Source organism: Bos taurus, chromosome 28 (genome assembly GCF_002263795.3).
Source record: "Bos taurus isolate L1 Dominette 01449 registration number 42190680 breed Hereford chromosome 28, ARS-UCD2.0, whole genome shotgun sequence".
Classification (NCBI taxonomy): domain Eukaryota; kingdom Metazoa; phylum Chordata; class Mammalia; order Artiodactyla; family Bovidae; genus Bos; species Bos taurus.
Genome location: NC_037355.1, coordinates 28,083,636 through 28,102,631, shown reverse-complemented (window position 1 = coordinate 28,102,631; position 18,996 = coordinate 28,083,636). Strand labels below are relative to the sequence as shown.

Genomic DNA, 18,996 nt, shown 5'->3' with positions numbered 1-18,996 from the left:
CAAACTGTTATTGCCAGCTCTGCCATTCTGGTAACATAAAGAACATTCACCTTCACCACAGGCCCTGCACGTATCCCTACTTTCCGTGCCTTTCACCTCTCAGGAACAGGGAGCAGTTTCTGTGACTTGCTTCATGCTGGAAGCTACCCCTTTCCTACGGCTGCTAATTTTTTTTTGTTAATTTTTTTTTTAATTTGCCCCAACACCGCTTTATTGAGATATAATTGATGTATAAGTTTTCCTGTTAATTTTCACAACCTAATTGCTGCTGAGAATAAATACAAAGAGGACAGAGACACATTTCAGATTCTGCTTGTTGCATGTTTTCATTTTTAATTAAATAATTCACATTCTGTTCTGCAAAGCAGATCCTGACTGGCAGTAGCCACCAGCTTTCTGAAGGCAACTCCTGTATTTTCAGGAGACTGTAGCCACGGCAAGAACATTGATGGCAAGGGGGCTGGGAGCAACAGGGCCAAGCAGGCTGAGCTACATGCTACATATACAGATGTGTGGACACATATGTACATACCAGGCCACCTATGGCCAGGAAAGGGGTATCCTGTACTACGTGGCCGTGAAATATGACATAAGGCCAAGGTCTTGGCAAAAAGAGTTTGCAGGATCCAGGAGTGAGCAGGTGAATCAGGCAGATTTGGCCTAGAAAGTATAGATGAAATGGAGACTTTAGGGGGTGCCCCGTTCAAGCCCAACGTTAGAAGAAGCAAGATACATAGGTCATTTTATTTGACAAATAAATACAAATAAAATACCTGGTCCACAATATGGGCTAGGCCCTGAAGACGGCACCACGTAATCTTGGAAACGCATAACTAGTTAGTCCCCCATGCACAGTATGGAATGACAAAGGTCACAAGATCCTAGGATCTTGAAGTTCTTAAGGCATCTGTAGTTGCTAATTCTGCTTCATCCTTTTGAGGTAAAGAGCAGCTTCCACTCTTCCTGAAACCATGGTAGTTGAAAGACCACGTGGCTGCATTCAGGAAACCCTGGGCCTCCTCCCTCCCTTTCTAACTGGACTGTGTCCTAGGACTCTTTCAGGCAAACCCATCAACTTTGGATTTCAGAGGATGCCTCTTCTTTAAATGTGAGCAGACTGACAAGACCCGCTTCTTCTTGGATCTCATCAGTCTGCACAAATTTAAAGGAGTATCCTCTGCAGGCATCTGTTCCCCCCATCCCCTCCCTGCCTCAGGGACACAGCCATCCAGTCTTCTGCTTCCATCCTTCATAATCCAGGGCCTCTTAAGGGACAGGCCCCACAGTCAATTAACACAGGCCCAGGGCTGGAAGAGACCTTCAGGGTTAGGACTAGAGTATTGGATGCTTACACCTCGTGTCTGCTGCTTGGCCAAGCATACCTCTTCTGGGACACGGATTCCCTGGAGCTCATCTGGAGAGCAGAGGTGGAAAGATGTCATTGCAATGGGTTCGGTGGGACTTTTGCTCTTAAGGGTTTGGTCAGCAGCTGTCCCATCAGACCAGATTCTGGCACAGCTCCCAGGCTGAGGGTGCTGGCAGACAAACATTTTGTTTTTCCGTTTTTATTTTCAAGTGAGTACATCACATAAACAGACAAAGGGCTAGAATTTGCCTGTTTCTCTCCACCTTAGTGATAACTTGGTGATAACCCGCAGGAGCTGTGCTACAGAGCCCTGCACATCTGCACTTCTTACCTCTCTATGGGACTCAGGAATCCTGCCCCCTCCCAAATCCTGCTCCCATAGCCCTTTCCTCATGTCCTCATCCACTCCAAGATTTATAAACAAGGTCCAGAGGAAACGCCAGGAATGGGTAGCAGGGGTGACGCCCTGAGGGTGCTGGACACTGCCCTGTCTCACCAAGGCCTGGAATGTTCTGGGCTATTTTTATAGGCTGGGCTAAAGAGGTCTTCATGAAGAAGAAGAAAATGAGTAAACGCTCATTGCTGAATGAGCCTCTTGTTCTGAGGGAGCTGGTGGCTGGCAGAGGTGAGGCCTCAACGCTCCCTGTCTCCAGGCAGGTGGGTGTTGCAGAGGGGAAGGCTCCGGTGTGAGGGGGGAGCACAGCGGGAACAGAAAAACAAACCAGGGCTGGCCTTGCTGGAAAACGAGGCACTGCCTCTCAGCCGGACCACTCTCCCTAACACAGCTCCCTGCTGGTAACACCTCAGGTGGGTCTCCAATCAGGTCCCAAGGAGTATAAAGTCAGTAATCACCCCACCCTGTCCTCCCTAAAACCCCAAGGGTTCCCAGAGCATTGCTGAGCCCAAGGCAACACTCAGGTGAGTTGTGTCTTATTTCAGACACGTGGGCAAAGGTAGTAATGCAGAAAGGGTCTTACTGTCATATCTTCAAATCAACAAGAGGGAAAAACCCAAGCTAAAAAAATACCCGGCAGCTGTCATGACTCCCATGCTCTCAGCTTTGTCCTCTGGTGTACTTTGAATTGTCTTGGAGTGTCCTTGTATACATGAAGTGAATGGCTTCTATTACTGTTGTCTTTCTTGATTTGGGTACAGCTTTGAGTCCCTGCAAATAATAAAATATTTTTCCATCTCTTCTTTGTCACAAAATAAATAAATTAAGTCAACCTGCAGTGTACAAATTGTCAATGTCCTGAGAAGTCCCAAAGGTCCATTCTCCACACAGTCCTCAGGACTCAGGGGTAGAGGCCTTAGCCCCAAAGGCATAGGAAGGAAAGAAGGAAGGAAGTCTGCTATCCACACTAGGAGAGCCCCAGGACCCAGGAAGGGTGCTGGATAGAGGTGTCTGACCCCCACCACCCCAAGTAAGGGACAGTGGAGGGAGCAGGGCAGGGGCTGGGGAAGAATGGCCAGCACTCTGGGCCTGCCAGAACCATCCTGGCACCACTCTGCCCTAGGATCAAGTTTTCAGAGCTAGAGTATCTTTGGACCCAAATTAGAGCCAGTTCCCTGCACAGTTTATGCTTGGGACTATAAAACCTAGAGATTTCCTTGATCGGTTGAATCCACGGTGATGGAGACCCAGGGCACTGATTGTAATGGATCCCACAAGATGGCCACTGTCCTCACCTTTTCAAAGGCTGGCTTTCCACCAGGATGCACCCCTCTCTTCCCTAGAGCAACCCCAGCTGGACTCAGATCTTGTATTTCCCTGCTGTCCATAATACTCGAAACAAAACTCAGCCCTCCAGGCTTGATAATGGGATGGATCTGATACAGAGGTTGTCCAGGAAATCAGAAACAGCCCTTAGTGAACTTCTGTTTCTTCCTGCAAGTTCTCAGGGGGTACTGAGTTCTACTCCCTGGTTTTGGGTGAGAGTGGGGAAAGGCTTCCGCTTTGGGGACATTTGGTGCTTGATCATAGGCTCCTGATCCCCCAGGAAATATGTTAGGGCTTGGGAGAGATTTTCAAATCTGGCCTTTTCTTGAGGAGGGGTGAGAACTGCTAATTTATGCTGCCTCGGACACTCAGCAAAGAACACTGGTGATTTCTGAGATCTGTTCCACATGGGTTCAAACAGAAAAGCCCGTGGGGCACTGTGGGCTGCCATGTGGCCATCCAGGCTCTGATCCTTCTGGAGGAAGTTTCCTTCTCCTAATCCTCTGGCTCCAGCAGGATCTGAAATGCTCTGCACTGATCCTCCCAGCCCCGCTCAAGGCCACAATGCTTCCAAGCAGCACTCCTGCAGAAACAAACCTGAAAATATAGCCACAAGAGACCAAACCATAAATAACTTAAAACACTCAGATCATCCCATGTTGAGCAACACTCTTCCTAGAGCCCTAAAGGAGGAATTCCAGACACCAACCACACAACCATGACAACCAACCATGTGGCTGACCTCGGTCCACTGTCTTCTCAGGGGAGGGGCTATCCTGATGTGACTTTTCCCCCAAGAGCGCTCTATACTTCCATTTGGGCCCTGCTCCACAGAGGCCTGGCTGGAAATGACAGGACTCCTGAGCTGCCTTTTGTCTCCAGGGATCACAAATGCTCCTGTCACTCAGGCCTGAAGCAGCTTTCAAACATGGACATGCTCTTGGGGAGTCAACCAAGCTGGGACGGGGCCTTCAGGCTGCCATCACACGGGGGTCAGACACGCCAATTTAAAACATGCTGCCTACTAGCAGCAAGGACAGGAGGGAAGTAGCCATGAGAATCTAAGGGGGGCAGAGGCCATGCACTTAGCAGTTCTGTACCCATCATCCAGCCTCAGACTTACATGGGGAATAGGGTCATGGTTCACTCCCCCATCCTCCTGCATGCTGCAAGCTAATTCATTTGTCCTGTCCGACTCTTTGCAACCCATGGACTTTGGCCCGCCAGGTCCCTTTGTCCATGGGATTTTCCAGGCAAGAACACTGGAGTGGGTTGTCATGCCCTCCTCCAGGGGATCTTCCAGACCCAGGGATCCAACCGAAATCTCTTATGTCTCCTGCATTGACAGGCGGGTTCTTTACCACTAGCGCCACGTGGGAAGTCCCTCCCTCATGCTCTAATAACTCTGAAAAGCTTTTTTTCTGTATGTATGTGTGCATGTATTTCTGTTTTTCTGTGTGGGGTGTGAATGTAGGTATGTGTCTTTATACGTATATTTTGTCGCTCTATATAGAGCTGATTTCACCTCTCCCAGTGACCCACTCAAATGCTACACTGGATCATGAAGAAATTCAGAAACCGAAAGGTTCACACTGAGTAAAGCAGGGGGTCTGACTGTGGCTAGTTCATGTCGGAACCCCTTCCGGTTGTTAAATAGTTGTAGACCCTTGCCCACTAGGTCTACAGGCCATCTATGTGTTTCATGTATGTTTCTCTGTGTGTGTGTGTGTGTGTGTGTGTGTGTGTGTGTGTGTGTGACAGAGAGAAAGAGGGAGAGAAAGGGAGAGGAGAGAAAGAATTGTGAACAGGCCCGGGCCTGCCTGGGTCTGCTCAGGAGACGACAGTCCCTTAGGTCTGGGTTTGACAGCCCTCAAAAGGGCCGGCCACCGTCCTGTTCTCAGCGGGAAGCCCCGGGCCCACAGCTGCAGGGGAAGCGAGCTGGCTGGGGGCCTACTTCTACAGCGCAGGCGCGGCTTACGCCCGATGCGTCTTCCAGCCCACGCCCTGCGGCGGCGCCGCAGACTCCCCGCGGGCCTGGGTGAGGCAGGCAGAGCGGGACTTTCAACAGCAGGGGTGCTGGCACCCTGGGCCCCCTACGTGACCCAGAAGGTGCCGCGCTCCTCCAGCAGGCTGACGGAGCGGTTGGAGAGCGAGGCGGCATCCTGCACCGGCTTGTAGCCGAAGAGGCGCATGGCCGGGCCGCAGGCGGCCTGCACCACCTGCGCCAGCTTGAAGGGCATGCTGAAGCGCCACTTCTCAAACTGTTCCGAGGAGTTCTTCTGCGTGGAGTAGATGCCATCGTGGGCCGCTTGGGTGTTCTTCTGGATCCAGTCCTCCACCTGCGGGGTTAGGGGGATGCCTGCAAAGCGATACATCTCCTGGGCCTTCTGCAGCGGCCGGAGGGCCACGTCCTCGTAGCGCACCAGCATGTAGCGGCCCCGCAGCCAAGCCGGCTGCCTCAGGCCCAACTCGGCGGATAGGCGGATGCTCTCACAGTTGCCCTTCAGCCGCAGCACCTCCTCCTCCCTCAGCTGGTCCTGTCCCTTGGCCAGCCAGTTCTTCCAGGTCTCGTACTTGTCCGCGAAGGCCACCATGCGGGAGGCCAGCACAGCGCGGGGGTCGCGCACCAGCTGGATGACGCGCAGGTCGAGACGGGGGTCCTCGGCCAGCGGCTGGAGGAACTCCAGTTGCCTGATGCGGACGGCCTTGATGGCCATATGCTCCTTGCGGCGGCAGGCTTCAGCGGCCAGTGTCATGTTGAGAGGGCCACAGCGGCGGTTCTTGCAGGGATACTTCTCGAAGACCTTCTTGACGAGGGGCGTGCAGACGGGGTCCTCGCAGAGGGAGCGGCTGGAGCCCCGGCGGAACACGAACTGGGTCAGGTGGTCCTCGGGCGCCGGGATGATGAAATGCTCCAGGATGTACAGGTCGCACAGGAAAAGCTGCTTGAGCACGTCGCGGTAGACCAGGGCTGAGCCCGCGGCGTTGGCGCCACCCTGCTCGAAGGACACCGTGCGCTCGATGTGCCACAGCGGCTCGAAGAGGTAGAAGATATTGCCCTGCTGATTGAAAAACTCACCCACAAACGAGGAACCAGTGCGAGTAGTGGCCATGAGGAGCACGTGGCGCCGGGGCGGGGCCTCGGCGGGTGGGCGGGGTTCCAGCTGCTCCCACTCCTCTTCCGCCTCCAGCGTCTGCTCCTCCTCGGCCTCCTCTGCTGGCTCCATGCCCAGTTGCAGACTGAGGTTTCGCAGGCGGCTCTGCAGCTGCAGGAAGGCCGAATCCAGCTCACTCAGTGACAAGAGGGATGCGTTCTCGGCCAAGACCAGGGCTGGGTCGGTGCTATTGGCATCTACCAGGGATTGGGGGATCTGCTTCAGCTTGTCTGAGACCCTGTGAGAGCAAAGGGATACCGGGATCAGTGATTGACTGGGGACTCTATCCCCTGTGCCACCCTAAGGAGCGTCCCAGGATGACCACCCAGAAGCTGACGTTGAGGCAAGGATTTGAGTAAGTAGTTTATCTGGGACATGATCACAGGGGGAACGGGTAGCGACTTGAGAAGGAAAATAGCTGTGGCCAAATTGCTCTGCCAGGGGAACCCCAGGTGACAGTGTAGACAGAGCACACCTCAGGATTCCCTCACCCAGGGGATGTGAAACTGCCAGGTGGCCTTGGCTGAAGGCTTCTCCCAGAGGTATTTACTCCCCAGGACTTCTGGCTTGCCAGTGTGCAGGTGGAGAGTTGCAGGGGCTTGCAGCAGGACCCAGTAGGCACAGACTGGAATAGTCCATGCTGAGGAACCCAGGGAGGGCACCAGCATAATGCCTACTAGCCAGCTGAATTCCTAATCTGCCGATTTTGGTTGATGCTTCTGTGCAAGGGTTGTGCCTGAGGGAGAGGGTCTATAAATCTTTCCATGTATAGCAGGCTCACTAACAGGGCCACTGCACACAGTGGTACACTCCCAATCTATGCATCCTACGTGTAGCCTATGAGAGTGCACACCCCTGGAGTTGAGCAGTACACAACCTGGGCGGCTGAACATGGTAGCCCTGCTGACAAGAGTATCTGTACCAGAACCCTGCCTCATAGTCATCCATGACTTTATTTGGTTACACCAGATCTTAGTTAAGGCATGTGGATCTTTAGTTGCAGCACGACGGATCTAGTTTCCTGACCAGGAGTGGAACCCCAGAGCCCCTGCACTGGGAGAACAGAGTCTTAATCACTGGACCAGCAGGGAAATCTCTCATCCATGACTTTGGATTAGTATAGGAAATATGCTGTTAGTGTGAGGTATCATCCTAGGCCAGGAAGTTAACTAATCATAATAGCAACAGCCAGTAAGCACAGGATACCAACTGTGTGTTAGACACTGGGCTAAATGCTTTTACATTTTATTTAATCTTTACAACAAAGCAGGCCCCATTGTTAGCCACATTTTAGAAGAGGAACTTAAGGCAGAAAAGTGAAATGATTTATCTAAGCTGTCACAGCTAGAAAGGGCCAGAATCATGGGAATTCCCTGGCAATCCAGCAGTTAGGACTCTGTGCTTCCACTGCAAGGGGCATGGGTTCCATCCCTGGTCAGGAAACTAAGATCCTGAAAGCTGCATGCTGTGGCCAAAAAAAAAAAAGGGCGGTCAGAATCAGGATTCCAACTCAGGATGCTTGAGTCCAGAGTCCAAGTCTTACTGCTGTGCGGTCATGAGGACGTGGATATGACCTGCCTGGGCACAGGAGGGGCTTGGTGATGGCTGGCTGAAGGATTGCCTTTCTTGGTCCACAGAGAGAGCCCTGCAGCCACCTCTCTGCCCCCACCCATCCCACCTGGATAAGGAAGACTTGTGTTTGCATCCCTCACCTTGATATGATTTTATTTTCCTTTTCAATGAAGACAAAAACCACCACCACAAAAGCCAGGAAAAGGGCATATTTGCTCCTCATTCTCAGGCTGTGCAGAAAATGTCGGCAGTCCTGGGGCAAAGACAATCCTTTCTCCATGGGGCAGGGTGGGGCCGTGGGCACTCAGCTCAGGGGCACCACTCAGGACGTGGCTCGTCCTTCCCGTGGGGGACACCTGGTCCTGTGGAGAGATGGGCAGTCAGGACACCCTTGTCTATAGTTGAGAACAAATAGGAGCTTTTCCACCAGATGTTTGGGGATCCCAGCCCTGTTTAGCAGCCAGAACTCCAGACCCACTCTCCCAATGGACTGTGCCCCAGAAACTTGAAATCAGGTCATTTAAAATGTTAACGAACCTTCTGATTCATCCATGTAACTTCCATCAAATTTATGCTTTGACCTCATGAGTCAAAGGCAAAAGTACAAACAGAATACTCCTTGCAGTATGTATTTGCAATAGCAAAAAAGTACAAACATCTAAATAAAAAAATGATGGATTATTATGCAGCCACAAAGAATGAGATGGATCTACTAATGCTGATATGAATAATCTACTATATATAGTTATATATAATGTGTAGATGTTATAGATAAGCAAGCTGCAGACATAGTCTGCATATAGGATAGAGTTTCTTAGCACTATTGACATTTTTCAAAATTAGCTTTTACTGGGGTACAGTTGACTTAGAATGTTAATTTCTGCTGTACAGCAAAGTGAATCAGTCATACGTATATCCACTTTTTTAAAGATTTTGTTCCCATATGCTCTCCTTATTAGTTATCTGTTTTATAGATGGTAGTGTGTGTATGTCAATCCCAGTCTCTGAATTTATCCCTCCCCCTCTTTCACCCTTGGTCATAAGTTTGTTTTCCACATCTGTGACTCTGTGCTTTGTAAGTTCCTTTGTACCATTTTTTAGATTGCACGTAGAAGCTGTATTAGCTGACATTTGTCATTCTCTGTCTGACTTCCTCAGTATGATAACCTCCAGGTTCATCTATGTTGCTGCAAATGGCATTATTTTGTTCTTTTTTATGTCAGCACTGTTGACATTTTGGATCAGATAATTCTTCGTTGTGGGGGCTGTCCTGTACATTGTAGGATGTTTAGTGGCATCCTTGGCCTCTACTCATTAGATACCAGTAGAGTGTCCTCTGCTCAGCTGTGACAATCAGAAATGTCTCCAGACATTGACAGATGTCCTCTGGGTGAGGGGGAGTGGGTAGGGAGGGGTGGGGCGGTGCAAAATCATCCCAGGTTGAGAACTTCTGATGCAGGATGAAAAAAAATTAAGGGAGAGAAAAATATAAATGCTAGATACAAGTGGACTGTGACGGCAGGGAGACACGAGGCCAGTAACAGGAACGGGTAGGTCAGGAGAGAAGGGTGAGGTGAGTCTCAGCATTTACTGTGTAGCATTGCGCACTATTAGAAATTTTACCATGTGGATGTATAAATTTTACCATGTGGATGCATAAATGTTTTAAAATTAACTAAAGGTTTTCCACCATACCATGTGAATTTTAGCAAAATCCTTCATACGGCTTGGCCTTCAGGTCTCAGCTTCGTGGGGCAGCTTCCTCCTGGATAGGTTAGGGCCCCCTTGGCCCCACCGCATTATGACCTGAGACTCTGTCATAAAGCACACCCACTTGAAATGACTTGTTCAGTGCTGACCATCTCTTTGTGGAGGGCAGGCAGTTGTCTGGGCCCCTCACTATCCCTTAGTACTGGGCCAGGCACACAGGAGGCACTCATGCATGGCTGCTAAATGACAGAATGGTTAAAGGAATAAATGACTCCTAACTGAAACTGTATATATTTTTAAAAGCCAGAGCAAATACACCATTGCCCAGTGCAGCCTGAATCACCATTGCTTTCATTTATCCTCACCATCAAACACATACCTGTACCCCAAGCCCCCAGATTCCAGCACAACCCCCTCTTCCAAAAGTCTCTCTGTTTCTCCACAAGGACTCTCATCCATGGGAGACAGTCTGCTATAAGTTTAGAAAAGTGTTATTGTGACCTTGTGCATCCGGGAGCATCCTTCTTTCTGGGAAAGATGAATTTTTTCCAAGCTGATATTGACGCTGAGGAGTGGGAGGGCTGAAAGGAGGGTCCCCAGGCTGCAGCTTCATCATACAATGGAAGTGGTTTTAGGGACAACCAGAAAATCTACCCTCTGGGGAAAGCAGTGAGACTCAGGTTCTGCTTATGAGAAGACAGATGTGTACCCTGGCAGCCAAAGCGGAGGGCCTCAGCTGTGCAGGGCAGAGCGGTGGGGGGGCCGGGGGGGCGCAGCAGGCAGCTCACCCTGGCCAAAGGACAGGGTGCTTTGGGAGTAAAGGTGGGTGGACATGAGCCAGGAGGGAAGAGGGCTGCAAGGCCAGTTCAAGGGTAACTGAATATTCTTGCCTCTTCCTAATTCTTCTGGGCCATTTCCATGCACTTATTAAATATCTCCTGAGCACCTACTATGTGCCAGTCTAGGCACTGCATCCCACAGCAGGGAACAAGCAGACCCCACCCATGCCCTCATGGGACTTATACTCTGGTTGAAAGAGCCAACTAGAAGGATGTGAGTTGATGAAATTTGTTGACATTTATAAAGTTACTACTCTGTGCCTAGTAGCATGCCAAAGACTTGATTTGTATTTCCTCATCCCACAAAAGCCCTGTTAGATAGTGACCCATTTTACAGATGAGGAAACTGAGGTTGAGAGAGATTAAATAATTTGCCCAAGTTTCCTCCAGCAACAGCCTGATTGCCGCTCCCAAATCTAAGTCATTCCAGCCTCTCGAGGTTCCACAGTGACACCCCCGCTCCACAGCACATATGATTGGACTTTGCAGTTGATGGCGTGTCTGTCTCTCATTCCTAGGCTACAAGTTCTCTGAAGTCCAGACCAGCATCTAGAACAGCACCTGCCATGTACCCACTGCCCAGCAAGTTCCTGGTAAGTCAGCTCACTGAAGCTGCTGACTGGCAGGCGGTCAGCATGTGTTTGCAGAACTCTGGGCAGGGCTGTGTTCCTCACTCACCCAGTTTAGCCTGTGGTGTGTGAGGCCGCCTGTCCTGCTAGGAGGGTGAGACCCAGTACTGAGTGCAGAGCACAGAGGATTGAAATATTGGCTTTCTTCCCTCTAGGCTCTCAGCAGAAAGGGCCCGGATCTGATGATGTGAGGGAAGCAAAGGAGCTAGGACCAGAAGTCCTGGGTTCTTGTTCTTCCTGTTTGTCTAACATGCTGTGTGACATTGTATAAGTGACTTAACCTCTCTGGGCCTCAGTTTCTTTACTGGTAGCATGAAAAGGGTGGTTCCTGCTGTATAATGTTGCTCTAAGGAGCAGTATCTGGTGCATGGAGAGGGAGAAAAAGCAGGCATAGGGCACAGGGAGTTGTGTTGGCTGTCCTCTCTCTTCTGGGTCTAACATTTTTGGTACAGTTTACAAAGTTGACTGTGTTGATGACAAATATCCTGAACCTTCTCCTTCCTTCCCTTCCAGGAAGTGTTTCTATTTTTGACTTGCTGTCCCAGCCCCCTTAGCCCCTGAATAATACAGGGTTCCTGAGAACCTTGCTGACATTGCCCTAAAAGGAAGATACGAGGGTGAAAACTCCCTCCAGATGAAATCCCAGGCAGGCTGTTGGCTCCTCGGCCCTGGTCCAGGCAGGCTGCCCCTAGGGTTAGCTTTGGAAGGCCAGCAGGCAAATGGGCAGTCAGGAGAGGGTGGTTTAGAGATCCCCAGACCCAGGAGGTAGCAGAGGGTCACAGATGCCAGGTCACAGGGTCATGGGGGATGGCCGAGATGGGGGTCACGCACGTGGCCTGCAGGAGGCCCTTTGCAAGAAGTGTGTCTGTGATATCTGCGACACTGGACAAACCCTCCCTAGAGCTGTGGTATCCGCCTTGCTTAGCTCATGGGAAGAATGAAAAATTCTTCCTTTTCTTGGCAGATGCCATCTCTGGGGGAGTACTCGATACCTTTCTTCCCCTCAACACCCAGCAGTAACGCAATAGCCAAAGGAAAAGGTGGTATCCCCCTGCTGGGATGCCAGCAGAGGTCACACTGCCAGGGCAGCAGGGCCAGTGGTGGAGAAGGCCAGGGGCACATGCCGGCTCAGCCTTGCCTGAATGCAGGGGAGCAGGGCAGCTGTCCTGGGCCCAGTTAAACTCAGGACTCAGCTCAGAGTCCCTCCCTGCCCGCTGACCTAATGTGGACCGTCTCCCTTCTCCCTGTCCCTTTTAGCACCTTGCTTGCTCCCTTCTTGGATGGAAATGTGCTTGTTCACTGCCTGTTTCAGCCACTGGCGTGTGAGCTCCCTCTGTATCCCTGCTCCGTGTGCTCCAGGCACAGTAAGTGCCTCTGTAGAATGAATAGTTGAATGCTTTTTCCGAAGAATTTAGCCCACTGTGAGATGCTCAGTTATTCTAAGTTGATGGAAAATACAAAGAGAAAGAAGAAAAAGCCACTGTTCCCTATCTGAGTGAAGCAGGTCTATGCTGTGGCCTGTGCTGCATGTGTGCACTGAGTATTGCTGATGTTTAGTCGCTCAGGCGCATGCTACTCTTTGTAACCCTATGGACTATGGACTGCCAAGCTCCACTGTCCATGGGGTTTCCCAGGCAAGGGTACCAGTGGGCTGTGCGCTGAGTGCCCCCCAAACAGGGACCGAGTGGATACTACATGCATACACTACGGGAGTGTGCTACAAGCGTGTACTGCGGGCCAGCCTTTGTGCGTGGGGCTTCACATATGTTAGTCTCGAATTGTCATGACAATCTGGGATACCCTTTTGAGGTATAAAAGAACCTCGGCCTGTGGCTTTCAGTTCCAAGTCTCCCCAGCTACGTGGTAGTAGCAGGGAGGGCAGAAAACAGCGGAGGCAGCCCAGGCAACCCCAGTGAGGGAGCCCTGGAAAGAAAGCAGGCGGTGATCTGAGGCCCTACACTCCAGGCACTGGCTTCCCTACCCTGCTCTCCCCTCGGGGCCCTTTCTGCTCAGGCCTCCCTCGTGACCTGGCAAAGGGCCCTCAGCAGAGAACAGTTTTGTACTTGGATGGCTTCCTCCCGTGGAGGAGGTGGGATCCCAGACTCTGCTGTGAATGCTGCTCTGATAAGGGACGGGCCCTGCCAGACATTGCATCAGGCAGCAAAGCTCCACTCCCCTCGCTTGGCTCGCTCCGGGCCAAGAGCACAGTGGGGATCAGGGCCTCTGCTGTGGCAGGCTCTGCTTACAGCCTTTCCGCCGGCAGGAGGAGGAGCTGCCTGGGCTGAGGAAGGCCAGGGGCTGAGACGGAGGAGGGTCCTGGGCAGAGACAGGAGCAGTGAAGCCCATTGTGGGGAAACTCTGAACCTACTCATGAGCTGCAGCCCTGGGGGCTGGGAGGTACCCTGACCATGCCAGGTGCCCGGACACCTAGGAGGGGAGACCTTGGAAGGGCTTCCATGAGTGGCTCTAGATCCCCTTGAGTGGAGGCAGGGGGCAGGGCCAGGAGAAGGAGCACGCATGCTCAGAGGCGATCTCTGCTGGGAGGATGCAGGAGTCCATTCAGTGGCCTGTCCAGATGAGGTTCTGTTTCATGTAAGGATATCCAGAGATGGATATCCAACTTAGTGGGCTGTCCAACTTGGTGTCTGACAGGAGAGTAAATGCCCAAGTGCCATTACATGAACCAGGGATGGAAGGAAGAAGAGAAGGCATGAGAGAACAAGGAAGTAGATGGGGACCTGGCTGAGGGATGCTCCCCTGCACAGCCTGGGGGTGTCATTCCTTCCCAAATCCCTCCTGTTCCGGGACTCCAGCTTCCTCTCCTAAAAACAAACCATCTAAAACTTTCTTATGGGCACATGTCCAGCCTCAGCCAAGACAGAGCCAGAGCAGACACTCCCAAGTTGGAGGTGTGTATCATCTGAGCAACAGTGGACATCTAAGAGCTTATGAGAAGCCGTGGGCCAGAGCCATGGGATGGACCAGAGGGCTGAGGGCTAGCCTGGTGTGGTGGTGGGCGTGGGGGTTGCCACAGACTCTCAGGGAGCCATCTCTGGAAGGACAGACCCCCGCGGCCCCTCAGCCCTGTTTTCCTGTGTGAGGATGGGGGGGAGAGTTCTCTCTACCCTCATTTGACACAGTCACTTCATCAGGGCCTGCTCAGCTGTGTGAGAAACACATTTTGTGCAAAACGCTGACAGCTGCATGGATACAGGGCCCCAGAGAATAGTCCCCACCCCCCTATCAGCAAAGGTACTTCCCGTGTCTCTCACGCTGGCCCTGGGCCAGGTCAGCGCCGAGCCACTGCTCTAGGCTTTCTAGCCCTTGCCTAGTCAAGGGTTGCAGCAGAGGCTGGTGTCCAGGATGCCCACAGCTGTGCAGCCGGGCAGCCAGGTGAAGAGTCAGTTGGCTTGTTTGGAACTGACCTCTATGTGAGCTGAGACTCATGGCCCAGGATGTGCACCCAGCCTTGGGAGTCCAACGTGTGAGAAGCGCCTTGAGTGTCTCAGCAGACGGGGGCTGGTTGAGGCAGTGCACTGGCCCGGTGAAAGCAAGCCATGCGGGGGTTACAAACGCTGACGCACAGCTGCAAAGATGGAATGTTGAGTGATGCTTCTTTACACTTTCTACCTTTTTGTATTTGACTTTTTGACAACCATACCTAAACCACTTTAATTAAAAAATTTAAAAATCTAATCTGAAGCTTAAAAAGAGAAATGTAAAGTTACTTTGGAAATGGTGTGGGAAATGCACTGAGGAAGGAAGGACTGGAGGCTGGGAGACCAGGCTGTCCCTTTTGCGCAGGTCCAGGAGAGGGGAGGTGGTCTGAGCAAGTGGGGAGAGCGTGGAGGAGAGGAGGGAGGGACACATGGGACCTTAAGGAAGTCAGTGTGGGGCCTGTGACGTGCACAGCGTACATGAGCCTGAAGGACGGCGTGCTTAGGAGAAATACGCCAGCCATGAAAGGACACATCCCATATGCTTCTGGTGGTAAAGAACCCGCCTGCCAATGAAGGAGATGCAGGGTCAATCCCTGGGTAGGGAAGATCCCCTGGAGGAGAGCATGGCAACCCACTCCAGGATTTATGCCTAATCTCATGGACAGAGGGGCCTGGCAGGCTATGGTCCCAGGGTCACAAAGAGTCAGACACGACTGAAGCAACTTAGCCCGCACGCATGCACTTGAGGTGCCTAGAGGAGCCAAATCAGAGAGACAGAAAGGAGAAAGGTGGTTGCCTGACCCTGGGAGTTAGTATTCAATGAGGACACGGTGTCAATTTGGGTAAATGAAAAAGTTCTGGAGATAGACTGTGGTGAAGGCTGCATAACAGTGTGAATGCACTTAATGCCTCGGAACTGTGCACTTAAAAACGGTTAAATAATACATTTTATGGTATGTCTGTTTTCCATAGGGGAAAAAAGTGAATTTATAAACAATAGGCAGGGGAAGGAGGGCAGCGGAGGACTCCGGGAGGGTCTGTTGTTCATTCCTTGGACAGCAGCCCCGTATTGTGCTGTGCCCACAGCACCTGGCATGAGGCAGGGCTCGTAATGTTTGTGAGGCGAATGAATTGATTCATAACTGTCTCTAAAAGTTGGCTGTGGTTTCTCGTAGTTTTTCTTCCCCCATGCTACATGCCAATGCAGGAGACGTGAGACTCAGGTTCACTTGATGGGTTGGGAAGATCCCCTGGAGGAGGGCATGGCAACCCACTCCAATATTCATGCCTGGAGAATGCCACGGACAGAGTAGCCTGGTGGGCTACAGTCCATAGGGTCGTACAGAGTTGGACAGACAGAAGCAACTTAGTGTGTGCGTGCACACACACACTCATATACACACACACACACACACACACACACACACACACACACACATATATAGAAAGGGAGAGAGACAGACAGACAGACAAGACAGCCTGGAAAAGCCTGAACAAATCATACAGGGACTCTCTCCACAACTGTGGCTTCTCTTGACTTCTTTGCTTTTACACGTTGACCTTGATGCCCTGTGACCTTAGGAAAGGAACTTAAACTCGATGGTTTCACTGTTTGTCAGTGGGACACTTACAGCATCTATTGTACACTCAGTGGTCATGAGGAACCCAATGAGAAGATGCTAGGGCAGTGCCTAACCCAAGCCCAAGTCATAATAAATGGTCCTACTTAGGAACCGCTCACCCTGTCTTTACAGATGCAGCAGATTCTGTGGCTTGTGATTGGTGGTGAGTACCGGATTGGTTGCAGTCGGGTGGGGTCTCAGTCTCCTACAAATACCAGGGTGAAGGAAAGTAATGACCTGACCACAGCTAGAAGTATCCCTCAGGCAGAGCCAATATCCTGTCATTTATGGACAGCATTTGGCCCTGGGCATCTTATCCTCACTGTCAGCCTCATCTGGGGATAAACGTGCTGACTTCCCTGTCCCAGGTACTATAGTCAGCCCCGAAGCAGCAGAGAAGCTGGACAGAGACCCAGAAAGACAACAGGCAGAACCCTTAAGGATGCTCCCTCCCCAGCTTCCCTGTAGATCAGCGCTGCTCACAAATTCCACACGCCCCGCCTGGCCAGGAAGCTCTGAGTGTGCTGATGAGAGTGTGGCTGCAGAATGACAGGAGCCTGGGGTACAGGGGACCCCTGTGGAGGAGCCGGCTCCACTCTGGCTGCAGTGAACAGAGGCAGGAGGCCTCAGAGCTGTCAGGCTGGGGTCAAGTTGAATGCCAGTGGATTTTGCCCCCAGGACATAAATCATGCTGTCGGCAGCAGCTCAGGCCAGAGCCTTATACAAAGCAGCTTGACTTTCCAGCTCTCATTGTACTTGCCTTCAGCAGTGCAAGTCTGAGAGGGTGTTTCTTTTGGAAAGGTCCAAGGGAAATCTGTCCTGTACCCTACCCCACCAATCAAGAAAAACATGGCTCTTGCCCTAAAAGTGCAGAATGTCAGAACTGGAAAGGGCTTGGAGATTTTCTTACCTACCCTTCCTCATTTTTCATCTGTAGCCATTCAGGCTCAGAGAGGGGATGTGCTTCACGAAGGCATGACTGGATAGTGACGATACTTGAACCACTAAAAGGTCTCCTGCCTCCCAGGTTAGTGATGGCCCTGCCCAACTTTATTACCCTGACTCTCATAGCTTCGCCCATCAAGAACCTCCAGCACAGGGTTGTCAGATAAACAGTACACATTCCACTCCGCAGTCCTATGCCCGGGGCAGACATCACTGATCAGTCACTGTCTTCTTTTCAGCTGAGACTAGATGTGGCCTCACACGCCTTCTCAGTGCAGTGCCAATCCATTAGAGCTGGCGTGTGAGATCAAATCAGCTTGCCTTTCCAACTTTATGGGATCCTTCCTGGCTACCAAACGCAGTTCCTTACCACCCTTTGGTTTGCCATTCTGCCATCTGACATCACCCCCCAGTGCCAGCCAAGTTGCAAGCCTCCTCTTACACAAACCCTCCATCTGAACATGCCTTGTAGATCTATCCTCCAAACCTTTGATCTAGCACATAAAACCCTTTCGGGTTTCCCTGGTGGCTCAGTGGTAAAGAATCCACCCACCAATGCAGGAGATGCAGGTTAGATCCCTGGGTTGGGAAGATCCCCTGGAGAAGGAATACTAACTCCAGTATTCTTGCCTGAGAAATCCAATGGACAGAGGAGCCTGGTGGGCAACAGTCAACGGGGTCGCAAAGAGTGAGACATGACACAGCAGCTAAACAACAGTAACAGTAAAACCCTTTACTGAACAAAAGCACATATTATAATTAATGGTGAGGTCACTAAGAATAGTTAAAGCATCAAATGGGGGAGCAAAAAGTACTTTTGAAAAGAACTGCAATGGATACAAGGTTCTTATGATTCCACCTTCCTCCCTTGCTTGGCTTTTGCTTTCATGAACGAGAGCAGAGGTAGAGTTACAGAGAGCCTAGGACACTGCACAGAACTGCTGCCAATCCATCCCACACCACGGCTGGCAAAGCTCTTCACACGGCTAATTTTATATTCTTACTCACATACCTTTATATGTTTTCATGAATAAGAGCCAAAACTTTAAAAGTCTTAGGGCTTTCCTACAAAATGTTTCTTGGGTTTTGGGAAAACTTGGGCAAGTCCATAGGAGTGTGCCTTGAGTGTGAACATAATCTGCCATGGGTATTACAGCAGGGAAGGTTGAGGTCAGCTGCCTAAAGAAAGCATATAAAGGGCAAATCAAAATGGGGCGTGGTCCATTAGATTGAAGAACAAAATGTTCTTTAATATTCTGTGTGGGTGAAATTCTGGGCAAACAACTGGCAGAGACTTGGTACTCACCAGGTACCCACATGCTCTTTGCCTTCCCCAGCCCCTCTTGCAATTAGGTTGGGCCAGTGACCAGGTTTTGACCTGTGGGGATGGAGATAGGTTAAAGTGATGTCAGTCACTTGAAGTCCTGGTCCTTAAATTGATCCCAGACACCCCCCGGGTCCTGTCTTCTCTTGCTATGGCAAGACTGGAGGCCACATGTTCCAACTGGCTTACTGCAAGGTGGAAGTGGCCCAGATCCTGAGCTGCTGCTCAGGAGCCACCCTGCCTGCATCAGATGGGATGCAAAATGAGCCTTTTTGTACGGCTGAGCCACCATGACAGGATTTCTGTGATGACTGGAAGAGAAAAAAACTCTCAGTACCTGGGCCCAGGATCCCCTTCCTGCTTTCTCCCACTGACTGACCTTCCTAAGGAGACTTCGAACCTTTCTGCACCTGGAGACTGTCCATGCAAGGGACAGATGGAGAGAGGGGAATTTCTTTTGCTGCCTGGTTTTTTCCCCCAGTCCTGCTGTCTTCAATGCAGAGGACACAGAATTTGGATCCTCCAGGGTAGTCCTCAGTCCCACAGTTTCCTCCAAGCTCCTTGCTGTTAACAGCAGGAAGGGACTTTATTCCTAGCAAAAACAACAACAGAAAAATCAGAATCCCAGCCTCTTCTCTTTTTCACCAGGGAGTTCTGCCTGCCCTCCCAGCACC

At 51.2% G+C, this 18,996-nt stretch overlaps 1 protein-coding gene and 1 long non-coding RNA gene across 19 annotated transcripts in view; one reads left to right on the top strand and one right to left on the bottom strand.

Annotated features, from left to right (window-relative positions):
- Positions 1-300: 300 nt before the first annotated feature.
- CHST3 (carbohydrate sulfotransferase 3) overlaps positions 301-18,996 on the bottom strand; it is a 37,952-nt gene continuing 19,256 nt past the window's right edge. For 3 of the 18 annotated variants that reach the window (XM_059882457.1, XM_059882463.1, XM_059882459.1), the window contains 3 exons: positions 9,509-18,914; positions 7,954-8,175; positions 301-6,479 (listed from right to left, as the gene is read on the bottom strand). In XM_059882457.1, coding sequence (XP_059738440.1) covers positions 5,180-6,479; positions 7,954-8,093 — 1,440 coding nt within the window. In that variant the 5' untranslated portion in view covers positions 8,094-8,175; positions 9,509-18,914 and the 3' untranslated portion in view covers positions 301-5,179. Of the gene's footprint in view, positions 6,480-7,953; positions 8,176-9,508; positions 18,915-18,996 lie in introns of those variants that run through there. The other 15 variants (XM_059882465.1, XM_059882466.1, XM_010820555.4 and 12 more) reach the window with 13 other exon arrangements.
- LOC132344156 (uncharacterized) overlaps positions 6,475-18,996 on the top strand; it is a 40,543-nt gene continuing 28,021 nt past the window's right edge. The window contains exons 1-2 of the long non-coding RNA XR_009493287.1: positions 6,475-6,596; positions 10,881-10,955. This is a non-coding gene — a long non-coding RNA (uncharacterized lncRNA). The remainder of the gene's footprint in view (positions 6,597-10,880; positions 10,956-18,996) is intronic.